At 36.3% G+C, this 12545-nt stretch overlaps 1 protein-coding gene across 1 annotated transcript; it reads right to left on the bottom strand.

Moving 5' to 3' along the window:
• Window positions 1-298: 298 nt before the first annotated feature.
• prrg4 (proline rich Gla (G-carboxyglutamic acid) 4 (transmembrane)) lies at window positions 299-11195 on the bottom strand. The gene is made up of 6 exons (XM_057842704.1): window positions 10632-11195; window positions 5023-5186; window positions 4924-4951; window positions 2819-2960; window positions 2044-2232; window positions 299-1954 (listed from the first exon to the last, which is right to left on the bottom strand). The coding sequence occupies exons 1-6, from the start codon at window positions 10738-10740 to the stop codon at window positions 1927-1929; spliced, it is 660 nt and encodes a 219-aa protein (XP_057698687.1). The 5' UTR covers window positions 10741-11195; the 3' UTR covers window positions 299-1926.
• Between the last annotated feature and the right edge of the window lie 1350 nt (window positions 11196-12545).

Below are 12545 nucleotides of genomic sequence, written 5' to 3'. Positions count from 1 at the left end.
AGCTACCCACACTAGCATTACGATCGACTTGTCGACCATGATCGACGAAATGAGCACCCCTAATTCCTCATATCAATTAATTAGGTTGATATTTGTGAAAAAGGTAGCCCTTACTCCCATTCGCCAAATCTGTTTGGTCTTATTAATGTCCCATCCCTAGCAAAAAGTTTACATGCAGATTATGCTGTTATATTGTCCCTACCAATGTTGAGACCAAACCTATGCCCTTGTGCTAGTCTCCAAAGCAAAGAAATATAGCAAGTTGGTTATATCTATATGTATCACCTTTTTCCTTTATTGTTTTTAATTCTTGCACTTATTCTGTAAACACAGAACGTAATTCAAGTTGCAAAAGTCATTGACGTAATCTATTTTAAATAATGCATTGTAAAGTTTTGAATGAGTAGCCGCCAGTGGCAGGTGTAACAGCTGAAAACACTCCTGGTGTTCTTTGTGTGGCACTTCACTTTCCTTTCATTCATTGATGTTTCAAGTCCTGAGACTGTGCCTTAACTGAAATTGTGTGCATTGTACATGTAGATTACTTATTAATATATAGAACCTTACATTTGTACAATTTCAAAGATTTGAACTGTTGGCTTTTCACTAAAAAACTGAAAAAGGTGCTATTCTAAAATGTTTGACTCAAGTCTTAGGCCAGTATTCTTGTTTTGTTTTCTTAATATTGTATGCCATAATGATCATGAGAGCTGGACAGCTAGTTCGGAATAAATAAGAAAACAAGAAGTCAGGCTACTTCCAGTATAGCGTAATGACGGCTGGGAACAGACAGAGTGGACAAGTTATAATACACACAACAGTGAAACTAAAAGCCATGTGACATAAGAGGTGATTAAAAGGCTACATGTATTTTAGAATCAATTTATTGATATGAGATGGAAGCAATCCGCCCAAAATAAATCATTTGTAAAAACATAATCGAAACAAATAGAACTTATAACACTCAATTTAAATTCAATGCATCCTCGAGTGCTGTTAACTCTTAGATACAGTATATTTGATGGTCTTTGTAAAGTGCTGTAATGTAATGAGAATTAAAAACAGTGAATTAGTACATTAGTCTCAAGGTATGATTTAAGTATGCATGGTACTCTTGAAAATTTCGTATCTATGACAAGAAATTTAGCATCATATTATATTTTGGAGTTTGGTCAGTGTGTCATGAAATTTGTCTTGTCGGTTCAAAAAGGATTCATGATTTCTTGCTCCTATAAATTGGTTGTACCAACTGTAGGCTTTTTTTCTCACCGTGAAGAAAACTCTCGCATGATGTCACATTCCAGATCGTTCTCAGTCTTGCACTCGTCTACTGTATATGGGCATGTAAAGCGATATTTACCATACCGAAATTTCAATAGAAATAATGTTAAGTCTGCAATCACCTAATGAGACAGGAAGTGCATGATCTGACATTGTGACAAGGTAAGAAGCATCCCAACAGTTGTACCATCATTCACCAATTTAATTTGTTTAGCGACAACTCACTTAATTCATCATAAAAAAAATATACTTAAAATCATCTTTGAAATGAATGGAAATCTTTTTAATGGGTCTCTGCCAACTAGTTATATCTACCTACCTATATCTAAAACTTTTGCTCACAAATCAAAGCAGAAAAACGGGCAAAGCAATTAGTCTTATCACAAAGAACCTGAAAATAAGGTCACTAACAAAGTCAACCTTTAAATGTAATTCGTTATTTTAACTGCTGTTTCTGTTAAAATTCAAGGTTTGGATTATTGCACAAAGAGAATAGTACAATCTGATCCGTCAATACTTATTAGGTCTGTAATGTTAAGATTTAAAGTGAATTAACTAAAAATATGTGAGCGTTAAAGGATAGATAAATGAGGCATCTCGTGATCGTGTATTTGTGTAAGAGTAGATGGGAAGCTCCTGAAGACTCTACCGACGAATACTTCCATGTCGTGACCTAGTTGGAGAATATGCAATGTGTAAATAAAATGACTACTATATTACTTGATACGGATCATTTCTGGATGTGTCAAGTGATATAGTTACCCAGGATAGGGTGGAGGTGGGGCATCATGTTGCCCGCTTTTTGCGATGGCCTGCTCATAAGAGGGCAGTCCCGGGAGTTCGATTTCATCCATTGGAGGCGGAGGTGGGAGCACAGGCTGTAAAGACACTTCCTCTAACCGACGTATTATGACGGAGGCGTTGCTCCTCCTGGGACGAACCCTTACTGAGCTGCGGGACAGAAAGTAGAGGTGTACAAAAGGTAAATCATGTGTAGTATTCATTCATTCATCTTCATCTTCTGTACCACTTATCCTCAAACAGGTCGCAGAGGTGCTGAAGCCTATCCCTGCACTGATGCTGCCCAATCGCAGGGCACATAGAGACAAAAAATCCTTCACACTCACAATTAGAGTGCTCAATCAGCCTACCATGCATGTTTTTAGAATGTGGGAGGAAGCTAGAGTACCTGGAGAAAACTCACATAGGCAAAGGGAGAACATGCAAACTTCACAGAGAGAGAGAGGGATCGAACCCTTGATCTCAGAACTGTGAGGTGGACATGCTAAAAACTCATCCAGCCTAGTGTGTTCGATTATGTAATTCTTATAGATGCTATGATTTGATGAGATTCAAATATTCTTGAAGTGGATTGCCCTCTTTTAAGACTGCACGAAAAACAGCTTCATTACAAAAATTAACTACAGTACATTGGCACAACTGTAATATCCTCTCTACTGTATATCATAAAAGTCAAATGTACTGTATAAATTTGGACTGTCAATATCTAGCCACAATCCATTATGAATACATTTACCTTGCTCGACTGAAGTCATCCTTACATTTGCTTGGACAAAAATACCAGCTGAGTAGGCCCACGAGGACAAATATAACTCCGACAGCAATCAGTGCCACCAGAAGGGAAGTAATGTCGACTCTTGTGGGTCGCTTGTCTTTTTCTGTAATCACCACAAGACACAAAGTGAGCCACCACCGTTAGACGCTTTAACACAATAGAACAAAAGTTGTCATGTTGACTGGTTGATCAAAATAAACACAATGGTCCAAATTAGAGCTGGCAATATGGCCTAAAAATAAAATGTCCGATTTTTTTCACCCAAAATGTAATTTCTGATCCCTCCATGGGTTTCTATAGGTATCAGCAAATCTCATGTAATGCTTTTTAATGCCACTTTAATTTAATGCCCATACCTAATAGTACATAGTTTCACACACAAAATTTGTGAGTTGTCCGATAATGACTTTTTAACCGATATCCCGATATTGTCCAACTCCAAAACTTTGATACCAATATATGCGGTCGTGGACTTAACATATTATGGCTAACTGTATTGTGGTGCCCTAATGGATACGTTAATAATGATAAATGTAACAACTTCAAAGTTTTCCAAAAACCATTCTGCGAAAAATTAAGAGAACAACTTCAACTGCAGTTATGGGGAAAAGGGCCTATATTGTACTACTATCTTTTTGTGTAAATCAAAAATAGTGCAAACATCAGTTTTTCAGATCAAGTGCAAGTGCAAAGTGCCAATAAGGCACTGACATATGACATATAGCTCACACATTGTTTCTGGCTCAAAATAACAACTAAAGCACAGTGAATGGGGTACAGTATAGGATATGAGGTATGTAATGAGTTTATAATTCATTTTTTTCAATCATTTATTGTTCATTTAATTTTTGCACCATGAATACAAATGGTCTGCTAACATAACACATCCCAAGCATCTCAATTTGGAGACATCTAATGGTCAATAAGCATAACTGCTGTGCTAAGCTGTGACCAACCCTTTTACAAAGGCAGACGGCTTATACATTCACTATGAAGGCAACATGCATATTGGCCCAAAACCAATAATGAAAAACCGATGTCGTGATTATCTGATATCTTTTAAAATGCGTTTATCGGCTGATATTATCGGGTAGCCAATAGTATCGGCACTGTCATCCCGTAATGATCTTATGTTCTCTTATCAACTCTAATAAATAATAATAATAAAAGTTTTTTTTTAAACTGTCAAGTAAATATTTCTAATGCCTCAAAACATTTAGCTTAATGCTTTTTAAGGCCTGAATTTTTACAAAATCAATTTTATGACTTTTAATGTTTTTTAATTACCCCCCCTTTTAAAAAGAGACATAAGAACAAAAAACAAGTTCTTTTTCTAAGGTAAATAACAAAAAATTTCATCAAGGCATTGCAAAGTAATAATTATACAAAGAAACAAACTCATGGAATAAGTGAGGACTACTAATCGTTGCTAAATTTCCTTTCTAGTAAAAAAAAACAACAAAATAGAATTAATAATTATTAGCAACAATAACACAAAATTCAAAATTAACCCATAAAATAGGATTATTGCCCAGGGTGAAATTAAATGTCTGATCTTTCATGCAAAACAAAAACTCTACAAGACGAACTCAAGCAGGGTAAGGAGCATTAATGCAACACTTTGTGTTTAAGTGGTTAGACAGGTTTTGAGACAACTACATCTTTGTATGACACAAGTTCCAGACATATTACTGTAAACAACATCTAAATTACATTGCTTCCTCTAAAAGAAAATTAATGATCATTAAAAAAATAAAAAATATTCAATCATTGTTATTGTGGTTGTAGTTTGTGCCGTATCATACTGGTGTTGGCAAAATAAAGTGTCCAGATATTAATTAAAATGATAATTGGAATAAAAACAATAGCACCATTTCAAATAGTGTTAAATCAAAACTGCATTTTTATTTTTTATCATTATTATACTTAAACCTTCATTGAAAATTATTTTGATATGCACATTAAGCATTTTTCTATTGTACGTAATAGATTTACTGATGTATTTAATGTTAGAGCCAGTAAGTGTCCAATAATATCATATGCTAGGACAAAAACACCGATCTTACCTGCAGTGTATTTGTTCCAAAATTTATTCTGTAAAACAAAACAAAAATGCATGAAAATCCTCTCATTTTACCTAATTAAACCACATCTTGTGACTTAACTGTAGCTGGGACATCTTCAAAGACCTCTCTTGCTTCTTCATAGTTGCAGTCTTCTTCAAAACACTCCCTTTCCAAGTTACCAGGGACGAAAATCTCAAAGTCGAACCGGTTAAACTGCAGACGACGACCCAAGAATGACTTTGCCTCCCCTTCGTCCACAAACACTGAGAGCCCAAAAAGATTTTCATCACAGGGAGAGGTGGCAAAATATATATGTCAAATTGGCACAATGTAAGAATTTCATGTACCATGATTATTGTTGTTTTTTTTTTTTCTATAAATATTTGCTAGCATAGAAGAAATATTTTCTCCTGCATTTTAATCTTTCTTAAAAGTCTTGAAGGTACAGATGCTGTATCATTTTTTAAGGTCGGAAGTAAAAATAAAATAATTTGAAATTGAAAATAAATGTGGTGCCTTCATGTGCGAGTGACCCAACTATTTTTTTGATAGTATAGAGGCTGTGTTTTGGCAAATTTTATTTATTTATTTTTTTAATTTTGCAAAAATGTGATATACGAGCATGAGATAGTGGCAGTGAATGCCATTTACTTCGGATTTTCACCAGTAAATTTGCCAATGAGTGACGGGCTTGAAAGATGTGTTGAGATTGACAAATATTGAAGTCATACTGTTTTACTGTAATTTGATGTTTACTGTAATTTGAACATGTTTTCTACATATTATATAACACACACAAAATGAGAAAAATAGCAGAGTCATGGCATTTATTTAAATGGGGAGGGATGATTTGTGATATGAGTATTTTCAGTTATGAGTGATAGCAAGGAATAATTTTAACTCATATTTCAGGGCACTACTGTCCAGATACGGTTATGTTTTTCAAATGTAGGCAGTAAAAAAAGTTTTAAAAATTAAATAAATAAATATATATATATATACAGTGCTGCTCGAAAGTTTGTGAACCCCCTCAACATTTTGGAATTTTCTATTATTTCAACCTGATTTCCTAATCAATCAATTCAGTAGTTTTTTTTTTGTTTTTTTAACAGTTGTGTTGTCGAGACTAAATTAAAAAGAGTTTTCATCAACTGATGTAGGTGCAAAATTGAACTGTTTGGTCACAACCAAAACCGCCATGTCTGGCGAAAAGTCAACACTGCATACCACCAAAAGAACCTTCTCCCAACAGTGAAGCATGGAGGTGGGAATGTCAAGATCTGGGCTTGCTTTTCATCCTCAGGACCTGGACAACTCCACATAGTCCAGGGAATCATGAATTCTGAGGAATATTGTCAAATCCTAGAACATAACCTGACGCCATCTGTTTTGAAGTTAAAGCTTGGCAGAAGGTGGATCATGCAACATGATAATGATCCAAAGCATTCCAGCAATACAACCAAGGAATGGCTGAAAAAGAAGAAGATTCGTGTTCTGGACTGGCCCAGTCAAAGTCCTGACCTAAATCCCATTGAAATGCTGTGGCGGGACCTGAAGCGAGCAGTTCATGCCAGACGCCCATCAAACCTCTCTCAACTGACTGCGTTCTGCAAGGAAGAATGGGCAAAAATCCCCCAAAGTAGATGTGAGAGGCTGATTAGTCACTACAGAAACCGTTTGGTTGAGGTAATCTCTGCAAAAGGAGGCGCAATATCCTATTAACTGAAGGGGTTCACATACTTTTGCACACATGATATCTGAGTTTTTCTTAAATCAACCACTTTTGTTAAATAAAGAATGACAATATAACTATTTCTTTTGTTTCAGTCCATTATTTGGAATGTCAGTATTGTGGATTTGGGTATAACTTAACATTTAATAAGGTTATTTTAGTTTTTTTTACAAAAAATCTGACCATCGCTGTGGGGTTCACAAACTTTCGAGCAGCACTGTATATATATATGTATTTATGTATATATAATAATAATGTGAAAAACAATACTCAGCGTAGGAAGACCTGAAAAATCTACTTAACCCTTTTGTGCACAAATTATGATTAAAAAAAACATAAAAACATTTACAGTATACAGTGGGGCAAATAAGTATTTCGTCAACCACTAATTGTGCAAGTTCTCCCACTTGAAAATATTAGAGAGGCCTGTAATTGTCAACATGGGTAAACCTCAAACATGACAGACAGAATGTGGAAAAAAAAAAAAAAAAGAAAATCACATTGTTTGATTTTTAAAGAATTTATTAGCAAATCATGGTGGAAAATAAGTATTTGGTCAATACCAAAAGTTCATCTCAATACTTTGTTATATACCCTTTGTTGGCAATAACGTTTTCTGCAACTCTTCACAAGCTTTTCACTCACTGCTGCTGGTATTTTGGCCCATTCCTCCATGCAGATCTCCTCTACAGCAGTGATGTTTTGGGGCTGTCATTGGGCAACACGGACTTTCAACTCCCTCCACAGATTTTCTATGGGGTTGAGATCTGGAGACTGGCTAGGCCACTCCAGGACCTTGAAACGCTTCTTACGAAGCCACTCCTTTGTTGCCCAGGCTGTGTGTTTGCGATCATTGTCATGCTGAAAGACCAAGCCACGTCTCATCTTCAAATGCCCTTGCTGATGGAAGGAAATTTTCACTCAAAATCTCTCGATACATGGCCCCATTCATTCCTTCCCTTACACAGATCAGTCGTCCTGGTCCCTTTGCAGAAAAACAGCCCCAAAGCATGATGTTTCCACCCCCATGCTTCACAGTGGGTATGGTGTTCTTCGGATGCAATTCAGTATTCTTTCTCCTCCAAACACGAGGACCTGTGTTTCTGCCAAAAAGTTCTATTTTGCTTTCATTTGACCATTACACATTCTCCTAGTCCTCTTCTGGATCATCCAAATGCTCTATAGCGAACCGGGCCTGGACGTGTACTGGCTTCAGCAGAGGGACACGTCTGGCAGTGGAGCATTTGAGTCCCTGGCGGCGCATTGTGTTACTGATAGTAGCCTTTGTTACTGTGGTCCCAGCTCTCTGTTGGTCATTCACTAGGTCCCCCCGTGTGGTTCTGGGATTTTTGCTCACCGTTCTTGTTATCATTTTGATGGTAAATGGTGTTATACTTATATAGCGCTTTTCCACCTTTCAAGGCGCTCAAAGCGCTTTACACTATCTCGCCATCTACCTACTGGTGACGCAGCACCAGGTGCCACGGGGTGAGATCTTGCATGGAGCCCCAGATCGAGGGAGATTATCAGTGGTCTTGTATGTCTTCCATTTTCTAATAATTGCTCTGACAGTTGATTTCTTTACACCAAGCGTTTTACCTATTGCAGATTCAGTCTTCCCAGCCTGATGCAGGTCTACAATTTTGTCTCTGGTGTCCTTCGACAGCTCTTTGGTGTTGGCCATAATGGAGTTTGGAGTGTGACTGACTGAGATTGTGGACAGGTGTCTTTTATACTGATAATGAGTTAAAACAGGTGCCATTAATACAGGTAACGAGTGGAGCCTCGTTAGACCTCGTTACAAGACGTTAGACCTCTTTGACAGCGAGAAATCTTGCTTGTTTGTTGGTGACCAAATACTTATTTTCAACTCTAATTTGGAAATAAATTCTTTAAAAATCAAACAATGTGATTTTCTGTTTTTTTTTTTCACATTCTGTCTCTCATTTACCCATGTTGACAATTACAGGCCTCTCTAATCTTTTCACGTAGGAGAACTTGCACAATAGGTGGTTGACTAAATACTTATTTGCCCCGCTGTATATGAAAGCGGAAGTTCAGAATTTTTGAAATTATGCTTAATCTTCGAGTTAGTGGGGGTTAAATTAGTCAGTGGAGTTGATTTCAACAAATAACGTGCACTTAGTTGGTTATTTATTAATTTCAGGACTCTAGAGTGGCTAAGCTAGCGCTAGTCAATGGTCCCTTCCTAGCATGCCATTAAGAAATGATGGTAACAGATCTAACAAATACATTCAAAATACAGATCGTTGTTCAAAATACCCATGCGGCCAAAACAATTGCCACGTTTACATGGAGCCAAATATTCCAATTACAATCGGAATATTTGTTCAAACCGAATAAATGTGTTCCATATAAACACCTCATTCAGAATGAACAGGCCCAAACCGAATGGAATTTCATTCCGATTCACAGGGGTGGAATATTCCTTTTCCCAAACCGATTAGAAGTAAAATTATATCATGTAAACAGGGAAGCGGAATGGTGCTTCGGTCACTTGTGCTCATGCTGCATTCGAGGAATGTGGGAAGTCTGATTTATCCCACTCGGATGGTACCAGTTGCGACCTCAAAGCGTTCCAAGCGTTTTTTATTTTGCCCATCAAAAGACATGTTGACCTCCAGCAAACCTGCCTTCTTGTAAGCGATCAAATAGTGGAGGAAAAAGGACGGCTAAGGTAAATAGACCACACTGTAAACTGCCTTCTTTAGTTTTACTATTGACTGTCTGCTTTTCGACGCGTTTTGTTGAGTGACGTCTCATTAAAGAATGGCAACATAGTGAAATGTGCATTTAGAGGCTATGGAAACAAACCGAAGAAATGGGCAAATGAGAGTTTCCAGAAGAACAAGGAACAATACAAACTGTGGATACTTGCTGCTTGCTACGACATAAGCACACTGGTGGAAAAAATATCACTCCGCGCTGCAGCCTGTTACCTACAGAGCTTCTGGATTACAAATGTTGCTGTACATACTGCAATTATTGACATGCAATGGTAAATTTTAATAACTTAATCATGAAAACATAGCCAACACTATTGATTGCATGAGTTCGGTGATTTTCATGCATGCATATGTTGTTTTCATTGACATGCTAGGACGGGCACACTGACTCGCGCTAGCTTAGCCAGTCCGGAGCCCTAATGAATAACGAACTAACTGTAAGAAATTTGTAGAAATCAACTTCACAGACTAATTAAACCCCCGCTAACTTGAAGATTAAGCCTAATGTAAAAAATTCTGAACTTCCCTTTTTAATGTATGTATTAATGGGAATAAAAATTAAATTAATTAAATTAAAATGAATAAAAACAGAAATATACACTGATTACAACCCTGAGTAAAACAGTTTATTTTTTTATTTTTTAAATAGGATTTAACTCATTGCATGCCACTGATGATGATAGATGTTCAATTTATTCAAACAGTGAAGACTGGCTGTGAATGGTCATGTTTAAGAGCCACTGACATTATTAGACGTCCAATCCATTTTGACTGGGAGGGGCCAATGAACTAAAAAAATACAATAATGCTTAATGATTTCAAAAATTTTAATAATTTCAAATATTTACATTTTTGAATGGCCAAAAGTAGTCAATTGCACTATGAAGGGTTAAAGGTCATAAGATTTATTTTATATTTATATATATATATATATATATATATATATATATATATATATATATATATATATATATATATATATATATATATATATATATTTTTTTTTTTTAATGGCCAAAAATAGTCACTAGCTCCATACAGGATTGAAGGTCTTCAGTGTCAACTTTTGAATCGCTGCCCACTGTATTGACCACTGTACCTGAAAGGGTTAAGTAAGCTGCTCCTCACCATTGAGTGTTGGACATAATTTATGTGGAATTTAATTATTACCAGATAATTAGAATATATATGGCAGATATGATGTTGCATGAGGAGAAAAAAAGACTTACCTTCGTCTTCTGACCTGTCCTCATCTAAGGAGGGTAACCTGTTAACACAGGCCAGGTCTGCACAGGTGAAGAAGACGAGGACAAGGAGGTGGTGAAGACGAAGCAGCATGGTCACGCAGACATCAAAGCCTTAATAGGCCCCAAATTAAAATATCTGTCACATAAATTCCACTGGGTCCTCTTCCCCTTTCAGCCGAAAACAATCCTTTATGTCACCAGAAGCCAACGTCGACACATAATTCCGAAAGTACAAGAAGTTAACCCACTTGGACACTGATAAGACTAAGGAAATGTCACGAATTATTTTTTCAACAGTTTCATCGTACCACCCAAAGCTGGTGCAAATAAAGACACCGATTTGTGATCAAAGTGTTTCCTCGAAAGCGCTCGTCCGTATTTGTTGCGTTAAAGTAGATTTTGTTTACGCCCAAGTCTCAACTTTTGCGCTCTTCCTTGAACTACCTGCGCAGACTCGACCAGTCGATCTCTTCACCTGGATGACCCGATAAATGATATACACGCAAACAAACAGTAGATGGCGGCAGAGGCAAAACATACTACACCATTGTGAAACCATTGCAAGGACTGTACTGATTTTATATGCAGCGCAACAACCCCCCCCCCCCAATATATTTAATTTAAAATTTAAAATGTATTATTATTATTATTATTATTTGAATTTACTGATTTTTTTTTTGTATAATAAGAAAAAAGCCAGCATACCATTATTGTTCGGAAATCATTGCTTTAGATAGATCATACAATAGGCCCAAGTGTTTTTATTTTTTTTTAAGTTTATCTTTTTTTAAATGACCCTTTAAAGGCCAAATATTTCCTAAAGATTTGAACTGCATCAATCTGTTTGATGCTTTTACAACGCAGGACTTGTGCCGTAACCTCTAATGGGTAGGCACAAATGACATCCGTAATACAATGCTATCTTGGGGATCTATTTGCTTCTTTTAAATGCACTCTCTTTTAAGGCCTCTCCCGGGAACTGGAACCATACCGCTGAGTATACGGGCTTTGTATGGGGAAAATGATACACTTTAAAGGTGGTCAGCAAATTTGGTGGTGAAATACATACAAAACAAGTTCAGTACAGAAAACTGTTGAACCTCCAAAGTGACTGGGTGGATCATCATATTTCAAAAACAATTATTAATGAATTTGTTCGAGGTTCAAGTCGTCACAATCATATACTGTATTCATAACATATGGATGTTTTAAGTAACATAGAAACATCTGTTGCACTGAATTAGATTAAATATTATTAGCTGGTAGAATGTACAATGCTATGGGGCGCCGTTTGTAAAGCAGCACATGCGCAAAATTACGACATTTTCTCACATTTAGCACCACACAGTGTTTAAAACGTGGTGTGAAATTTCTAGAGTCACTTTTTACAACATTATTTAGCAACTTAAATATTTATTTTTAAATAAGAAGTTTTGGACCTGATTGTTTAAATCCACAACTAAATATTTAATTTAAATCTTAAATTTGTATCGTATATCCTAAATGCTAAATCTGGAAACGGTTGGAACTAAATATTTAGCTTAAATATGCAAATTCACATGACCGGAGACCGGAAGTAACAAAATAAGAGCTGGTGGAGCAGCTCAGACTGTCTGTTTACGTTGCTTGAAAATGAATAAAACCTACTCAACGTGGCAGTCTGCTCTTGGACATGAGTCATTGTGATATTAACAATATATAGGTAAATACATATTTAGGTATTTAGAGAGTATTTTGTGTGCTCCAGCTTTTATTTTGTTGCTTCCGGTCTCCAGTCATGTGAATTTACATATTTAACTACATATTTAACTACTGGTAAATATTTAGTTCCGACCATTTCCTGATTTAACATTTAGGATATAAGGTATACGTTTAAAATTTAAATTAAATATTTAG

Source organism: Corythoichthys intestinalis, chromosome 1 (genome assembly GCF_030265065.1).
Source record: "Corythoichthys intestinalis isolate RoL2023-P3 chromosome 1, ASM3026506v1, whole genome shotgun sequence".
Taxonomy (NCBI): Eukaryota; Metazoa; Chordata; class Actinopteri; order Syngnathiformes; family Syngnathidae; genus Corythoichthys; species Corythoichthys intestinalis.
This window is presented reverse-complemented; position numbering and strand designations above follow the sequence as displayed.

Bases quoted from the DNA above. Each gene is read 5' to 3' on its own strand.
- prrg4 (XM_057842704.1), bottom strand. From the start codon at position 10,740: ATGCTGCTTCGTCTTCACCACCTCCTTGTCCTCGTCTTCTTCACCTGT. The intron at 5,187-10,631 runs GTAAGTCTTTTT...TTGGGCTCTCAG, and splicing joins GGACAGGTCAGAAGACGAAG to TGTTTGTGGACGAAGGGGAG. The intron at 1,955-2,043 runs GTAACTATATCA...TTCTCCAACTAG, and splicing joins CCACCTCCACCCTATCCTGG to GTCACGACATGGAAGTATTC.